Here is a 16382-nt window from a genome sequence, read left to right as displayed (position 1 = left end):
CTGGGTGACCCCATGAAGTGACCAACACCACGAGGAGAGCAGTAGCAAGGCAGTTTTTTGGACACATCGCAGTCCCCTGCTCCATTCAGAAAACTGCTGGTGCACAGTGACCGAGGAGCAGCGTGCTGAACGCAGTGCCTTCCCTGATCAGCTCTCGCTCCTTCCTCCCTCCAACTAAAATATATAGACATCTGCCCAAATAAGCACTGCTCTAGTAAATCAAGGCAAGCTGGTAAGCCTCTTGTCGGCTGATTCATTCACAAAACCTGCTTCTGATAATATTTTCGCTCATTTTTCTCACTTTCCAATGCTAACAAATGTCAGCCCAAAGAAAACCCCTGATGGGAGCAGAGCGTGCAAGCCCATGTGCACGAACACACCCAGGGACGGGAGAGGTTGGTCTTGGCTCCTCGGGCACCCTCACAGGAACAAACCTGGAGCCGAGGCCAGAAAGGTCCAGCTGCTATCAACTGCAAGTTTTCCTCCACGCCGCTGAGACGGCTTGATCCACCTTGGGCAGACTCCAGAGCCCCAGCACAGCTTTTCCCCCTCTCTCAAAGTCTGCACTGCTCCTTAAGAGGAGTCCTCCTGGGCTGAGGCTTTCAGAGATGGCACTTTTTGATTTTGATTTAGGCCCTGTTTTGTCCTCCCCGTTTGTTCAACTTCACGCAAGCCAACAACCAGGACATCCCCCCCTTCCCAGCAGCTGGGGAAGGGGACAGGACAGGAGGCTGGGCCCACCATTCCTTCATGAAACGAGACCTAGCTTGGGTAGACATTTGGTAGGCCTCATTTCAAAGCACTAAGAGTCCAGGGCCTGGCAGCCATGGCAAGAGCAGAGACACTGAGCCTCAAGGTTAGGAGAACAAAGAGCCAAACAATGCTTTTCACAGCCAAACAGCCGAGAGGAGCGAGTTGTACACGCTTGCTTATGACTATCTATGAACCAATTCAGCCACCCACCAACCCCACCAGCATGGGATGGGCAGGTCTGAGATGGCCTAAGATACACAGGCCTAATCCATTTGTCATCCTGGCAGCCGCCCTTTCGCTGACCAATTTCAATTTGCGCTAAATATATCCGTGAACAGAGCGGTGCCGAACTCCAAAACAATTATGTTTTATAGCTCTTCCATTTTCCTGTGGCATGTGGAAAACATCTCCTGTGCTATTTTGGATCAAAAGGTAGAGCACGCCACGCAGGGCGGGAGCGGCAAGGCAGGAATCAAAGCAGATAGCCCAAGTTCTCCTGAACGCCGATGCGGAGCCCATGAAACACCTCTCTCCACGCCAAGGAAATGATTTCCTTATGGCCTTTTTCAAGGAAAATTCCCATTGGCTTCAATGGGGTGAGGACTTGGCTGAGGAAGTTTATCCCAAAGGCCATCAGCTAATGTCTGTAGCAAGCCACGCAGTCTCGCCAACATTTTCAGAAGCGGCTACTAATTTCCAGCACTAAAGTTTTCAGGAATCTGGTTCAAGACCTTCAGGTACCCCCACCGAGATGGTGGAGAAACAGAGGGGCTTAAAAAGGACCTGATGGCTCCTGAGAAGAAAGGAGAGAGAAGCCCCATGCACAGAGAGGCAGCTGCCTGCTTGCTCAGAAGTTTCACAGGCATTTGCTTATCCGCCCAGGGTGTTTACACAGCATCCAAGTGCTGATTGTGGTCTCAAATCCACAGAAAGTTTTGACCAAGTGGCCTTCAACACCCTGCTCACAGCCCCCTCAGCTTCATGGCCTGGATGCTCCCCAGGCTCGCATCTCCCTGCCGCAGCCATCCCTCCTCATCTGAAGACAAAGAGCTTTACACCCAATAATGACCCCAGAGAGGGAAGTGTTCTTCCTGGGACACAGACAGACAGACTTTAAGGAGCTCTGCTTCCCATCCCAGCTGCCAGGAGCCCAGCCCTTGTCCTGCACAGCCTGAGAGCAGACAGAGCCTGTAAGCCTGACCCTTACCACGCACCACAGCCAGGGAATGAGTCGCAGGAAGGTGGGGAAGGAGCAGACAAACCCTGACTGCAGCCTCGGTGACCTCTGCTTCATCCCTCTGCAAAGCATTTCTAGGAGAGCTCTGGGCAAAGGTTCCTGTGCAATAGCTCTGGTGTGGGTGTTGTTGACCTGGAGCTCGGATACCTCAGGAAACGTTTGCCAGCAGGGATTATATCGGCGTTGCAATTTCCTTGCGGCAGGGGCTGCCAAGAACAAAGTCCCCCCCAGGCCTCTGGCCCACCCTAACCCAAAAAGGACCCAGGTTTGTCACTACTGCTGCCAGAATAAGAAGCGCCGCAGTGGCACAGCATCCAGCAGGGCTCAGCTGACAGCAGAGGGGGGGACTTTGGGGCACCGGTGCATGGCCCAGGCCCACAAGTAACTGAGCCAGGCTGGATGTGACTCTCCAGAGGCAGAATAAACCAAGGCAGTCACTCAAATTTCACTCTTTGTGCTCAAAAAAAAAAAAAAACTGGAATATGCCACAGAGGGAGTGCAAGTAATGGGCAATGTAGGAGAAGGGAGGCAGAAGGGATGTAGGGCAGAAAAGAAGCCCTCCCACCAGACACATCCAGACCAGGTTTAACAGCCATCAGACCAAGATGGGAGGAATCCCGTTTGGGGTTTGAGGAAATTCCCACTTTGTTCTACAATAGATGGCTTTACCTCCACTATAAGCTGTCCACAAAGCACCCAGAGCTCCTCTGGGGCTCTCCAAACTCTTTTTCTTTTTTTTGCCATCCGATCTTTTCAGTCCATCTCTCACTGAAGGGAACGCTATGTCCTGTCCAGGGCTTGCTTCACAAGCTCCTGTCCCTGCCCCAAGCCGCTGGCACCGAGGGGTGATCCAAGGGGCACCCAGTGCCTTCCTTTGGCTCAGCTGTCTCGCAGGAAATGCTTTATGCTCCTGCAAAGTGCCAGGACATTGACTCAGGGCAGCGCAGCCTCCAGCAGTCACTTAACTCTTTTCTCTGCTAGTTCTCGGTGGCTACAAGGAGCGTCTTTCCCTCCTCCATCCCTCTGGGTCCAAAGCTGGAAAAAAAAAACCCCACACCTAGTGCAAAGAGCCCTGCAGCACTGCATCACGCCCAGACTCCTCCAGCACACCGGAGCAAGCACTGAAGCGATGCTGAGACAGAACTGATCGCAGATGAAGAAGGAAGAGGGACTGAAATGTCCCTTCCCCTGGGCTTTATTTCAAATTGCCTTTTTTTTTTTTTTAAAATCATGTTTGTAGACTGATTTCCCAAGGATACAGGGCTTGTGCAATAACACAGCCTGCCCCTATGTGTTTCTGCATGTGCATGCGTTTGCATGACTGCCTATTAGTCCTCCTCCACCTCCCAATATATCTACAAACACGTCAGCAAATGCCAACTAAATCTCAAACAGGAACCCGAATTCTCAAAAATAGTAAGTTTCCACCATTTCATGGAAATGTGCAGCCAGGCTGGAGAGATGAAATAGCAAGGTTTGTTTTGTTAAGCTTTCTTTCCAACTGATTCAGCTGATGGGCTACGGAGCACATCACCAGCCCACTCTGTGTGGGCCCAGCAGAGCACAAACCACTGCTGGGGAAGGTCTGCTCTGGCCCTCCTCCTGCCAAAAGCCAGCCCACAAGTGTTGTTTGTGACATCCTGCTCTCTTCCATGCCAGTCCTTTGCTTTGTGCTAAGAACGATAAGGGAAAACGCCGTTTGGGTCACTCAAAAAATGCTTTTCCAGTCCTCTCATTCACCCCATGGACACTCGCAATCCCATTTTTCTCTCCTCCACTTCTTCCCCCAAGCATGGAACTGCAGAGCTGCAATCAACATCCTCGAAGGTGCTTACAGCAGAGATGCCCGGGACTCCTAAATGCCAAGGCTGAAGAACCAGAGGGTCTCAGGTCACGGCCGATGACAGTGGCTTTGTCCCTACCTTTGCCACACAGTGAGACACCTCGGGCGAGCTGACTTGCCCTTCTCCACCTCCATCCTGCAGTACAGGGGGAATTCACTCACTGTTTTCCCAGGATGCTGCTAAGACACCAGTCCCAAAAGTGGCAAATACCACGTTTTGATGTTTTCCAAGGCTCCTGTTCAGCAGCACATGCACAATTTCAACACGTGTGAAGGCAGCTGGCTAAGGGGAAGAAACGTTAACATGTTTGAAAGGTTTTGCTGAGTGAGGCTCTCCGAGCTCCCTGCCACCATAAAAGCATTCCCCCTTGTTAACGAGCTGTATCTCAGCCCTTTCAACACACTTCTCTGATTAGCCCTCTGCAAAGCTGCAATCTTCCCCGCAGAACCAAGTGAATTAACTCAAAAACACTTTAAGCTTCAATTAATTGCACTGCAGCTTCCCTGTTTGACCTTGACCTCGCCTGTAAAATCCCTAGGGTAGCTACTTCTTAGTCATTAGGGGCTTCTGCCTGAATGAACCGAGCTGTTAACATCACCAGGCCACGTCTCTGCCTTCCATCCTCTATCACTCACACGTATCCCTGTGGTCTTCAGTGCCTCGGCCACCCTAAAAAGCCTGCACCAACTGCCATTATAAGCTCAGCCCCTAAATCCTCAGTTCCTATGAATTTCCAAAATGAAATAAGACCACAAAACCACCTCATTGACTTCCTACAGGCTTCACTGCTGTGATTTCTTTTGTTTTCCCAGTTTGTTAAGAAGCACAGCATCAGCTAAGCCCAGTGAGGCTTTTGCTTCACATAGTCTGGACAACGTGAGCACTCCTCTCTGCAGCCTACGTGATGGTGCCCCCAAGTTAATTATTATCTAAAGCGACCTCGGTTTGGCAGCAGGATGCTGCACCTCTCTTTACTGCAGGAGAAGAGCTGCTGGCAGTCACAGAAGCTTCAAGTCCTAACGAGGACAATTCCCAGGTATGAAGCTCTGCAGCTTGGCCAGAAGGAAGAAGAGATGATTTGGGGGCTTGGGAAGGAATGATGGAAGGAATGATCTGGTGGACACACAATCGTGTACAACCCAAACTCACTCTGAACTTTTGTCTCCCTCACATTTTTGGAGAAAGTGTAATACACAGGACTCAGACTTGTACCTTTTCGAGATGATTGCCTTTCCAGGTTCCGGCAGCAACAAGTAGGCACCAATTGCTCAGATCTACCCACCACGGTCTTCCAACACATGGAGCACGCCTCTTGGATAGGGTGCTTTAACCAAATACAAGGCATCCTCTTCCATACGGAGGTGGCCAAGGGAATCTTTCGGGTCCTTCTCATAGGAGGTTGGGAGATGGTCACAAAAGCACTCCCTCTGCAGGCAAGCAGTGCCCTCCACCTGTTCCAGCTCCTCAGGGATGGCTCAGTTCAACAGAAAGGTGTCCTCTGACCCTGTAAACCCAACTGTGCCCTTTGATGCCCAACTACAACCCCCACCAAGACCAATGGCTAGTGCAGAAGGAGCTGTGGACAGCGTGCAACCAGAGGAACCTACAACAGCATTCCCCTGTGCCTCCAGGGAAGGCTACACGCAGGGGTGCCAGAAATCTGACCTTCCGCTCTGCAGAAAGGTAGAAAATATTGAAAATCAGGAAGAAAAACAAATGAAAAAAAAAATACAAACCTCAAAAGGTCAGAGCAGTGCCCCACCCTGCCTGCCAGAGCCATCTCTCGTCTATCTCCGGTGCGGCTCCACTCCCTTCTCAGCCACATTGGCTTCTCTAGTTATTATGACTATTGCATGCAAATGGAATGAACTTCAGCCATTTGTATTACTAGTTTTTAAATAACATCTCACTTTTCCACAGTCAGTTTTCCAGACAGCAGCCCGGTCCAGGGCTCCCCTCACCACCCACCCAAATCTCATTGCGCATTTCCTCAAAGTCTGCCTTTTCAAAACACGCTATTATTATGGTAATTCCTTTCTACCTTCTCCTCAGAAACCCTGCCAGCCCCCAGCTGCAATTACCACCAGTGTCACCTCGAGGTCTGCCGGACTTACTGTCCCCGTGCAACCCCCTGGCTGAACACCAGCTCTCCAAGCCAACCCTCCGTCGGATTTTTCCCCAGGAACCTGCATTCCCCAGAGGCAAAGCACAACTGCCTCCAAATAAAATCGGAGCACTGAACTGTAGGTGGAAAGGCAGCATCTGTCATATTTTAGTTGCAAGTCTCCTCTGCCCACCAGCAGCTCCCAGCTGTCTCAGGCACTCTCAGACATGATCCTCCCCTCCTCGTGGGGGCCACCACAGGCTTGTCAGACCCCACAGTTAAGCCCCAGGTTGAGGTGTTCACAGATCGTGGCTTTTCCCCTCATTTGATGACCAAACACAACAACTTTGCAATTATTTCAGGTCATGTCAAAACACTTTGTTCATCTCCGATGGAGTTCCTGGAACAATATTTCACTCTGTTTGGCAGTCACCTCACTCGATTTCCTTAACCCTTGTTTTATCCTTCTCCCAGGTAGGAACAGAGCTAAATTTTACCCCCACGGCGAAGAACACAAGGCGGATTGACCCTGATCTTGATCATGCATTTACCATTCACAGAAACCAGGTGACTGCCGCTCTTTAGGCATGAAGTCCTCGCTGATGGGGAACCACTGTTCAAACAAACAGGAGCTATGCCAAAATAAAGAGCTGCCGATTTGTCCCACTGCTGAATGACACCCGGAGACATGAAGGAATTTGACAAAGGGCTCAGACTCACCTATACGCTACCAGAAGGCAGCAATTTACAGCAGGATCAATTGATCTGGAATAGCAGCTGATGGCATACAACAGCCACGCTTGTTGCCTTTACGGTCCTTCATTGACTTCAAAGCCTACAGCGCGCGCAGATCAATGTCATTTGGCTTTCAGAAGGGGAAGTTTCCTCCCACACAGGTGGGAGGAATAAGCGCAAGGCAGCCCCGCCACATCGCTCTGCTGTGTCACTGCTCTGGTCTCCTGCCGTTGTAAGGGAAGGGGGCTGGATCTCGCTGCGTTTCCAAACGATGCTGTATTTTGGGCCACCCATGAAGCTGCCCAAGCTCCAACCTCAGGAGTACGCAGACTCCCACCGAGCAAGAGGCAGGAAGAGAGAGAGTCATAAAACTGCGGTCAAGGAAGGAAGAAAAGAAAGAGGAAGATCAGTCGGCTGCGTTCTCCAGGAGGAGGGAGGCATCCCGACGCCTAAAATGCAGACCACCACAAAACAGCAACAGAGACAAATGTGATAAAGCAGCTGGACCACCGAAAGGGAAGCTCTGACGTGCAGCAGTCAGCGTGCTGCTCAGAGCCCCGGGCGTTATCCTGCATGCATCCAGCCAGTGTGCTCAGCACCAAGCGCCCCGGCACGTTTGCTGTGCACCTGATCCTGGCAGCACCCCCCACACTGCAATCCTGCTCAGCTCCACCCCAGCCTTCCCATCAGTTGATGCTGAAAAGATCTGGCTACTGCCTGCAGGAAAAGTATTCTTGGAAGATACCCAGACTCGTGGCCAAGAGCCCTTTTGGGGGCGAACTGTTGGTATGGGTGATCCCCTCACTGAGAGCAAGCCATACACGTCTGCATTAAGACACCAAATAGGGAAAATACTGAGCTTCTACAAGAAAATGCCACGCAATCCTCTGGCTTCAAGATGGGTGGGCATTCTCCATTTACCCCAGAACGCCAGACGGCTTTGGCTAGCTTCTGCCACAGCGATGTTTAATGCCCTGTCCAAACCAACCTCGCCCATGGTTTAAGCATGGACCAGATGAGTCGCTTCCCCCCACACAAACACCCCAAACCCCAGAGGGCTGCTCAGCAGTGGGTGCTGCTCACTGCCTTGCCTTGCAGGAATTACACAGCACCTGAACAAGTCCCACCTGCCCTTCGTTCATCTCCTTACTGCTTAAAGCACCCTCTTACTTCCTGCTCCATCCTCATCCCCACCAAGGGCTTTCAGCGGCTCCAAAAATGAAATCTCTGCGCTGCTCCCCATCAGAAAGCACGGGCGCACACATCCGCCTCCACCCCACTCAGTCCATAAAGCTCCGCTTCATCGGAGCCACTGTTGCCACATCTGGTAGCGCTTGAGAGCGCGTACATCTGGTTCGACTGAGCACTTGACTTTATTGCTGCTTTATCTCCGTTTGCTGAACAGGCCTTGAGGAGAGTGCTTGGGACACTTGTTTTCTGTTCTTACTTTTTCAAATTTGTCTCCCCATAGAAATCCCACCTGAAACGGGAACAAAAAACCCTGTTGCAGTCACTCGCGTGCTTTTCGTGAAGCCTCCCCGCAGCACAATGAACCCCATCCCGAATTATCCTGGTGTACATACTTCAACACCACGGAGCCTTGATGCAATCTCCCCGTAGCTTTCCTCTACCCTGGAAAAAAAATCTGGCGGGAGGTGTCACGGTACAAGCCAGGGAGAAAAAGAAAGGAAAGAAAAAGGTCTCGCTGCCCCTGCCATCTCCAAAACTTTGCCTCTGCCAAGTTACAACAAACAGGAAAAGCAGAAATCAAAACACAGCCCCCACATCCCTCTCCATCCATGCAGCTCAGGCTGCACTGCTGCCAGCTACCGCTCACAAACAATTACGCTGTGAGCCTCCTCAGGCACATCCTTCCAGGTGGCCTGAACAGCAGAAAAGCCCAGCTCAGGAAGCCTGCATCCAATACATGGGGTGCTTGAAATCCTTTCCAGGAAGCGCAGAGGTCCTTCGTGCCCCTTTGCCAGCTCCTGTGCTGGAAGACGCTGGCTTCTGCCGCTGAGGAGCAGCAGCCAGGCACGCAGGGGCTGGGAACAGAGATGAGGACTGGCTGCAAAGTTGGCAATTTTCCCACTAAGCCACCCCAGATGCTTCCCAGGAGAAGAGCACGGCGGGGCCCTCCTGCAGGAAGGAATCGGGGCACCACCGCTGGGCGCTGGCATCCTCCCCGGGACCTGTGCCCAGCATCTTTCGACATTTTTCTGGCCACGGCGTGTCTGGCACGGGCAGGTACCAACCACATCTCTGAACCCTGGCTCTGACACTGTCCCTGTCATATCCCCCAGCACATCCCTCCAACCATCATCACCCACCCACACAGAGCCCTGCTCAGCCAGCACTGCTCTGATCCCTCCTTGCAAACTCCAGCTTTCAGCTCTCCTGATGGAAGCAGGCACCCGTGTCCTCCTGCCTGCTCCCCTTCCTACCAGAGTAAGATATTAAAAGCACTGCCAGCCTTCCCCATGCCACGTTCCAGTTTGATTTCATGCTGCGGTCCTGAGTTCAATCCTCTTTTATCCCTGCTGCCTGGTATCTTTGCTTCCATGTCTAAGCACAAAAGCCACCCCTGAAGCAAGCAAAAAGCAAAAAAGCAAGCAAAAAAGGCACGCTAGCAGCAGCTGAATGAGCTCCTCTGGTCCTTCCTGCCCCAGTCCAACAAGACTTCAGGCCCAGAGAAGAAACAACTGAACAGGAGAGCTAAAGGGGGGGTCATGGTGTAATTAAGCACTGCACTTGCTGTCCCAGTGTGGGTGTTGCTGTGTGCTTGAGAGTTACTTGGATGCGCTGGAGCGTAAAACAGACCCATCTTCTGGAGATCTTCTGGGCTCCTTGGGAGGAAGCTACAAGCAAATTACAACTTCTAAACCTCTCCCATCCCCTTCCCCGCATCCAGCAAGGCTCACGCAGACAAAGCGAGGACACCGTTCTCATCAGAAAAATCCCTCTTTTGCTTTCCAAGTGAGTCCTGCTGAGCACTACCCACCACGGAAAGACCAAACCAAGTCATCCCCACAAGGATACCCAGTCTTCTAAGGAAGAATGATCTTTTCCATGCCTGATCTTTTCCATGGGATGCTCGATGAAACAAAAGCAGTGACCTCCTTGTTCCTCCCACTATTCACCGCCTCACAGCACGCTCTCGGCCCACAAGAACAAGCCAACAGAAAGACCCAAACACCCAGGGCCAGGTCTTCATGTTGTTGAAAGGGACTCTGAAGACCCTTTAATCGGGAGGTGACCTTCAGAAAGCCACGGGCACCTGCTGCATGTCACACAGGTCTCTCTCGCACCTCCGAAATCAGCCGTAGCCCTCCCCAAGGGGCTGGGAGCCAGGACACCTCTTCTTTAAAGAGCAAGAAAAATGCCCGGCCTTTTCACAAGTACAGAAGGCTTTGGCACAAGCCAAGGGCACAGGAACAAAGCCAAAGCACATGGAAAACAGCAGCAGCAGCAGTTCTTGCCGCTGCCTAATTTGAGAGCTGGGACACCGCCCCAGAGCGAGCTCACGAGGGATTTATCGCAAGCTCCCGATGATCTCCGCAGGACAGAGCCCAACATTTCAGGACACCCTTCCAGGGCCATCCCATCGCCGCCCTGACAGCCCCAACCCATCAGCACCCATCCTTGTCACGGGCTGCTCTTTCTCAAAAGCCTGCAAAGCGCCTTGGCTGGGCCCCAACGAAAGCACCTTCTAGTGGGATTTTTCAGGTTTCAAGGATATCAGTGTCTGGCACAGGCTGAAGTAATTAAGACAACATCCAACAGACGATCTGGCATTAATTAACTAGCTATTTACCACTGCGAACATTACAAATCCCACTTTCTAGCTCTGCACCAAAACACTTTTTCCCCCAACTGCTTTCTCCCCTGCCCCATCCCTGACTTCCCCAAAGTCCCAACGCACAGCAGTGGCCTCTCTGCCAATTCTCCTCTGCCAGGGCCACGCTTTGCCTCACCAAATAAACAGCGATGATCACAGCCAGGCCGAAGCTGGAAGCTGAGGGTTAAAGGGAAAAACGTGTTGCTCTTGGCAAATAGATAAACCCGGTTTTCACTGAACAGACCTCAAGATGGCCAGCCCCAGCCATATGCGCTTGCAAGCATCATGCTTGCATTTTGGACTCTTCCTCTTGAGTACAGGGCAAGAAAAATCCTCAGGATGACCTCATTTTTTACCAGCTTCACTGAGTTGGTCCCTCTGCAGGTATGGGTCTGTTCAACATCAAGTTCTTCCTACCCAGAGACACCCCAAAGCTGTGACAGCCGAGGGGGAGCTCCCTCCCTCATCGTCGCATCTCCCTCCTGTTTCAGAAATGTGCCTGGAGGAGCAGCAAGCAGGCAGCCCCGGAGGGAAGGTTTTGGAGCAGTCATGCAAATTCTGCTGGGGGAGAGCATTTAGAGATGGGATTTGCTACCAGCAGCAGCAGAGCTGGCAGGTCCAGTTTCACTGGGAACAAACTGGGTCCTCCACCCTGGGTCTCATCGCCCAGCACACGAAGAACAAGGGCTTGGTGTGGCCATGGATGCCTCACCTCTCTCTGGGGGAGAAATACGGGGCATCTTCCAATCCTGAAGGGCTCCAAAGCAGCAAAATGCCTTCAGCACCTCCAGTAAAGCTGTATCACCACTGTCCCCAGTGCCCACAGCCGCTCTGCAGATGCATGGGAAGACTTGAGATCTTATGGCTCTGCCTCTTGATCCCCACAAAATATTATGTAAATTGGTGGGGCAGCATAAATACTTAAGGGAGTGTCAGAGGAGAGAACAATGGAAACTGCTAATCAATAATAAAAGCAAAAGTGAATAAAAGCCATAGAGAAAACTCTTCACAAGCTTATTCGTGCCTAAAATCCAATTGTAATGGAGCGCCACTGATAAAAGCAGGATAAATTGGTCAGAGGATAGAAAGGCAACCAGGGAAGATTTTAGTTCACCTATAATTAAGTATATAAAGACTAGAAAGGAATTGATGACTCTTGCAAATACACAACTGTTACTGAGATGAAAACTATTTACTGGATGAGACATACCTGGACAATAGAGCTAATTAGTCACTGGCACTGTTTTCAGGAGGGCTGTGATGGCCTCTCCTGTTGTCATTGACTTCCAAGTTTTCAAGATTTTCAAGGACATCTTTCTTCAAAGCCTTAAGGCTGTGGAAAATGAACCCGAGAGTACCCGAGCTGGATGCATCCACAATAAAGACCTGATGTTGTATGGGCTGAACTGAGTAACTCCATGGAAGAGAAGGATGGTGCTCAGATCATACCTGCTACCGTGGAGCAGAGCATGGGATGGAGGTCTCCAGATGCAGATTCCTCACAAAAGTGGCTTTGATCCATTGCCACAACGGATGAGGTTAGCCTAAATCCTTAAATCAGACAGGAAACGAGGCAGTGTCAATACAACACGACAGCCCCAGGAACAGACAAAGGAACAAACTCTTAATAGAGCATCAGGTGGTGGAAAGTGTGAGAAGTCAGAGAAGTCACGCAGACAAATTAACTGGAAAATGGCAGAAGGCTGATGAATATTTGGCTCCAAAACAGACATCAGCTTCCCTGGGATGTTCCCAGAATGAAACTGTAGAATGAGCCATAAATAGTCTGAAGTGCATCTTGCTCCTTTACCCCAAAGGCAGAAGAGCCACACTGGGGGAGCTCAGAGGTAGGGAAAAGCAAATGCCTAAAATCCAACCCTCACTGAGTCACAGGAATAAATCATTCCAAAGCAATCTACACGGGACTGCCATAAGCTGGGGAAGAGCCTTCAGGAGGCCTTTGAGGCATGTGACACATCTCAATTTCTTTCCTGCCAGCTTTTATTTCATTTGCAATTCAAGTATCAGAGATGCCAGCTATCCTTTCCCCTGCTGGGGGCTGGGGACCTCCAAGGATGTACCCGATAACTCCTCTCGAGCAACTAATTCACAATCAAGGCTTCCTAAACCTTAACATATCTAGTTATTGGCATTGTACAAGAGCTTTGCTTAAAAAAAATCTTCCCTCCTTTCCCCACTGCAAATATTCACTTTCTGAGCACTTGCAATTTCTCCATTCCCTAAGTCCCATTTCTTTGAAAGTTTAAGGTCACAAAGGACAGATTTCCTCATTTCTATCTCCCCCAAAGCTGGAGTGATTTGGGTTTGCTACAGGGCAAACTCTAGAGCCTACAAAAATAAACACATAGTACACTTCTGTTATCCTGAAATGCTGAGCAATAAAACCTCAGTAAATAAATACATACATGGAAACTTGCTTTAGGTCAGACTATGTCACACTGCTTGATTTGCGAAAATTAGAAAAAAAATCCTTTTTAAAAAAGAAAATAGGAGTCCTGCACCCAGAAAACAGCATTGACAAAGGCAGAAAAAGCCTCTGCATTTCCATTTCCTTTCAAAACTCAGTACAGCAACTGCTTGCAAAACAGGAGCATTGCTTTAGTGTAGATCCAACTGCACTTTGAACCAGACCCTAAATTCTGCGAGGGATTTTATTTTGCGTTTGGTGGATAAATATTGATCTTTATCAACCCCCTGCCCCCTGACAAAAGCTCCTTTTGCCAAGCTGGAGGAGCATTAGCATGGCAAGGTCACCACTCCGTTTCCCTGTGCACTGCAAAACTAAGGAGAATGCAGGAGAACAAAAATAACTAGGTATTGTTTAAGGGAAAAAAAATTCTTCCCTAGCATTGGTGCAGAGGTGTCCCAAGGCACTGGGGACCTGCCTGTGCCATCAGCCACATGGTACCACCCAACGTGGGAACAGGAAACCTCCTGCCCTGCCCTTGAGGTGCCAGCTGGAGAAGATGTCCTAGAAGGAGCGCGTTCCAGAAGTTTGAGATGGGATGTCATTAGGGCCGAGTTATGGCATGCTGTCCTCATGCCAGCACTCCTCTCTAGCTCGCTGTGCTCTTTTCTCTCCCCGTCTTTGTTTTCCTCCCATCTCACGAGGGAGCAGCCAAGCCCTCCCCATTGCACATGCTCTGGCTCCCCTGGAGCTCTTCCGTGCACCTGCGCCGGCCCTCAGCCATTCTTTTTTCAAGCTCATGACTGCAGCCAAGGGCTCGCCAGCTGCCTTCAGAGGGGTTAACACTTCCCTCGCCCCACAGGAGGCTTCTCTACAGATTTGGACGAGACTGAGTTTTGCAAAGCAGGACCCGAGTGAGTGTCCACCCTCACCGTGGAATCAATGAAAATGCTCTGGTCTTATCTACTGATGGATCCCACTAACGTGTGTCCTGTTCATCAGTCTCTGGTCTCGTCTTTTACTGCACGCCTCAGCACCCCATGCGATTGCATTTTATCCCATTTCGGACCTTCTCACCCCTCCAGATCACTTACCCTGAGAAGTTTTCCTGAACTTTCTCTTTCCGTAACAATCCCAATTCAGTGCAATCAACCAGTGAAGCCCCTCACACCTACCGTTCGCACCAGGGCCATCACTGCAAACCCACCGCCAGCTCCACTTGAAGTCCTATCCCTGGGGTCCCCTACAGCCAGCAGCCCTGCAGCCAAGCCCCACCATCCCCTCACAAGCTTCTGTCACTCCCTCACCCACCACTTCCCAAACTGGCTCCATTTTAAGGACTATCTCACGCACATTTGTACCTACTGCTCTCCCAGAGATCACTCAGACCTGACACATGGCAATGTTTTTTTTAATTTTTAAATGAAAAAAAAAAAATCAGTTACTGAAGTATTGGCTCAGCCTGGCACGATCTGCCTCTGCTTAGCTCCCAGGGCACTCCATCTGCTCAGCACTTACCTTCAAGTCCTTCATTACTCCTCCTTCCAGATCTGTTACAAGATCAGTCATCCATTAATCTGTCCGATTTACAGCTCTATATTTGTTTGACTCACTCCCCCACCTTCGGGGAGCCTAAATACTGGGTCCTTGGCTGCTATTTACACCATGACCTACGAATCTGTACTCATGACACAGCGATTTTTTGGTGTCTGTCCCTTTATAAAGTTCCTGGCCTCTGCTCTCCTACCAATTTCAATTTTGATTTCTGTTTTTCCCATCAGTTTTCAAGGTTTCCATGTCCTCATCCCCTCCGACTGGACTGAAAACTGAGGCAATGGTTGGTTCATGTTGGAGCCATACCTAGATCATCTTTAATCTCCAGTTGGTCTTCACCGCACAGCGGATTCAAGTCTTTTTATTTATATAGCTGAGAAACCTGTTGCTATTTGTTTTAATTTCCTTTGCCAGGCCTAACGCAGCTTGACTTTTGGCAATTCTCATTTCATCCCTACCCCTCCTGACCTCTAAGACACTGCTTTTTTGCCGATTAGTCTTTTTTTTCCATTCCTTACAGACACTCTGCTCGGTCCCAACTACCCTTTTTAAGGTGGCTACTCGCTAGCCTCAGCCTGGAGCCCTTTCCTACCAAGTTCTCCCCTTTTCCTTGGGATCCTTGGTCCAGAGAGTTTCCACACCTTTGAACTACAGGAAGGCTTTGCATCCTCCACACTCAAGTTCCCATGCTTCCCTGCCCGGATGACTTCACCAGCCAGATTTTCATTTTTCAAAGTTTGCCCTTTCAAAGACAAGTATCCTAGCTCCAGGCCTACTTTTGTTTAGGCTTCCATTTAATTTAAAAAGGAATCCATTTTATGAGCACTAAGTCCAAGATTCCTCTGTACAACAAGGCCCTTCTGTAACATCAACACTAGTTACCAAAACAAAACCTAAAATAGCACCTCCATTTGCTGGTGCTGTTACTATTTAATGAAAAAATCCAGGCTATTACATCCAGGAATATCTGTTTTACCTTATTAATACAATGCGTTTGCCAATGTGTATTCCTAGATATAAAGATACATACCTAAGCTCCCACAGCAGTATTATTTTGGAAACATTTATCTTTCTAGTAACATTACAGAGGTCTATCCATACCAACTCTGCTACGCCTCATTTCACAGGCTGCAGCTCTTTGTCTGTCCTCCCATGGCTATTTCCCAAGGTGCTTAAATGAGCTGCCATCTCCCTAGGTATTTCGTAAATACCTCCAAGTGGTCCTATCACCAGGATGTTCCTCCAAAAAGTCAGGCTGTCACGGCCCTTCGCTGAAAATCGTTAGAAAATTTATACCTTCACTACTTTTGCTCGAACAGATTGAAGACAGGGACACAAGTCAGGCAAGTTGTGAGGGGCTGTGAATGGATTTGTCATGGAAGTCACAAGCTCTGGCGTGTTTCTTCATCAAAACTAGCGTTACACAAAAAAAGGCAAAATGCAAATGAAAGGATGAATTAGACTAAGACAAAAATGAATTCTGGTAGACAAGAGATTCCCAGTGCCCACTTTGTTACTGATGACAAGACCAAAGAGCTTTGCTTTCAGTACTGCCTTTGTTTCTGCTCCCATTCCATTTTTTGTGTGTGTGTGTGTGTGCTGTGTTTCACAGTAAAGTCCTTGGAAGCAGCTAAGACGGCTCCAGCCACAGTCTGCTTAAGGTAGTTTACACTGATGCAATATAGCTGACTTCAGGGGAGTCAATCCTGACATCATGAAGGTCCCATAAATAGTTTTGGGGCCAAGTTCACAAGCTGGGAGTCAAGAGAACTGGATTCAAGCCCTCCCATCTCGCTCCCTCTCCCCCCATGAGACCTTGAGGAAGTCACTTTACCCCACAGTATAAAAAACGATCATAAAATTCCCATCCTTGACAGAATGACTGCTAA

At 49.8% G+C, this 16382-nt stretch overlaps 1 protein-coding gene across 3 annotated transcripts in view; it reads right to left on the bottom strand.

Moving 5' to 3' along the window:
* IGFBP2 (insulin like growth factor binding protein 2) overlaps positions 1-16382 on the bottom strand; it is a 50882-nt gene that overhangs the window by 6566 nt on the left and 27934 nt on the right. The window contains exon 1 of one of the 3 annotated variants that reach the window (XM_013109645.5): positions 11961-12048. The exons of the other annotated variants lie outside the window; for them this stretch is intronic. Within the exon in view, the coding sequence (XP_012965099.1) occupies positions 11961-12033 (73 nt within the window). The 5' untranslated portion in view covers positions 12034-12048. Of the gene's footprint in view, positions 1-11960; positions 12049-16382 lie in introns of those variants that run through there. 3 annotated transcript variants of the gene reach the window in all.

This window comes from Anas platyrhynchos, chromosome 7 (assembly GCF_047663525.1).
Source record: "Anas platyrhynchos isolate ZD024472 breed Pekin duck chromosome 7, IASCAAS_PekinDuck_T2T, whole genome shotgun sequence".
Taxonomy (NCBI): Eukaryota; Metazoa; Chordata; class Aves; order Anseriformes; family Anatidae; genus Anas; species Anas platyrhynchos.
The sequence above is the reverse complement of the archived record's forward strand: the minus strand, read 5'-3'. Positions and strand labels throughout refer to the sequence as shown.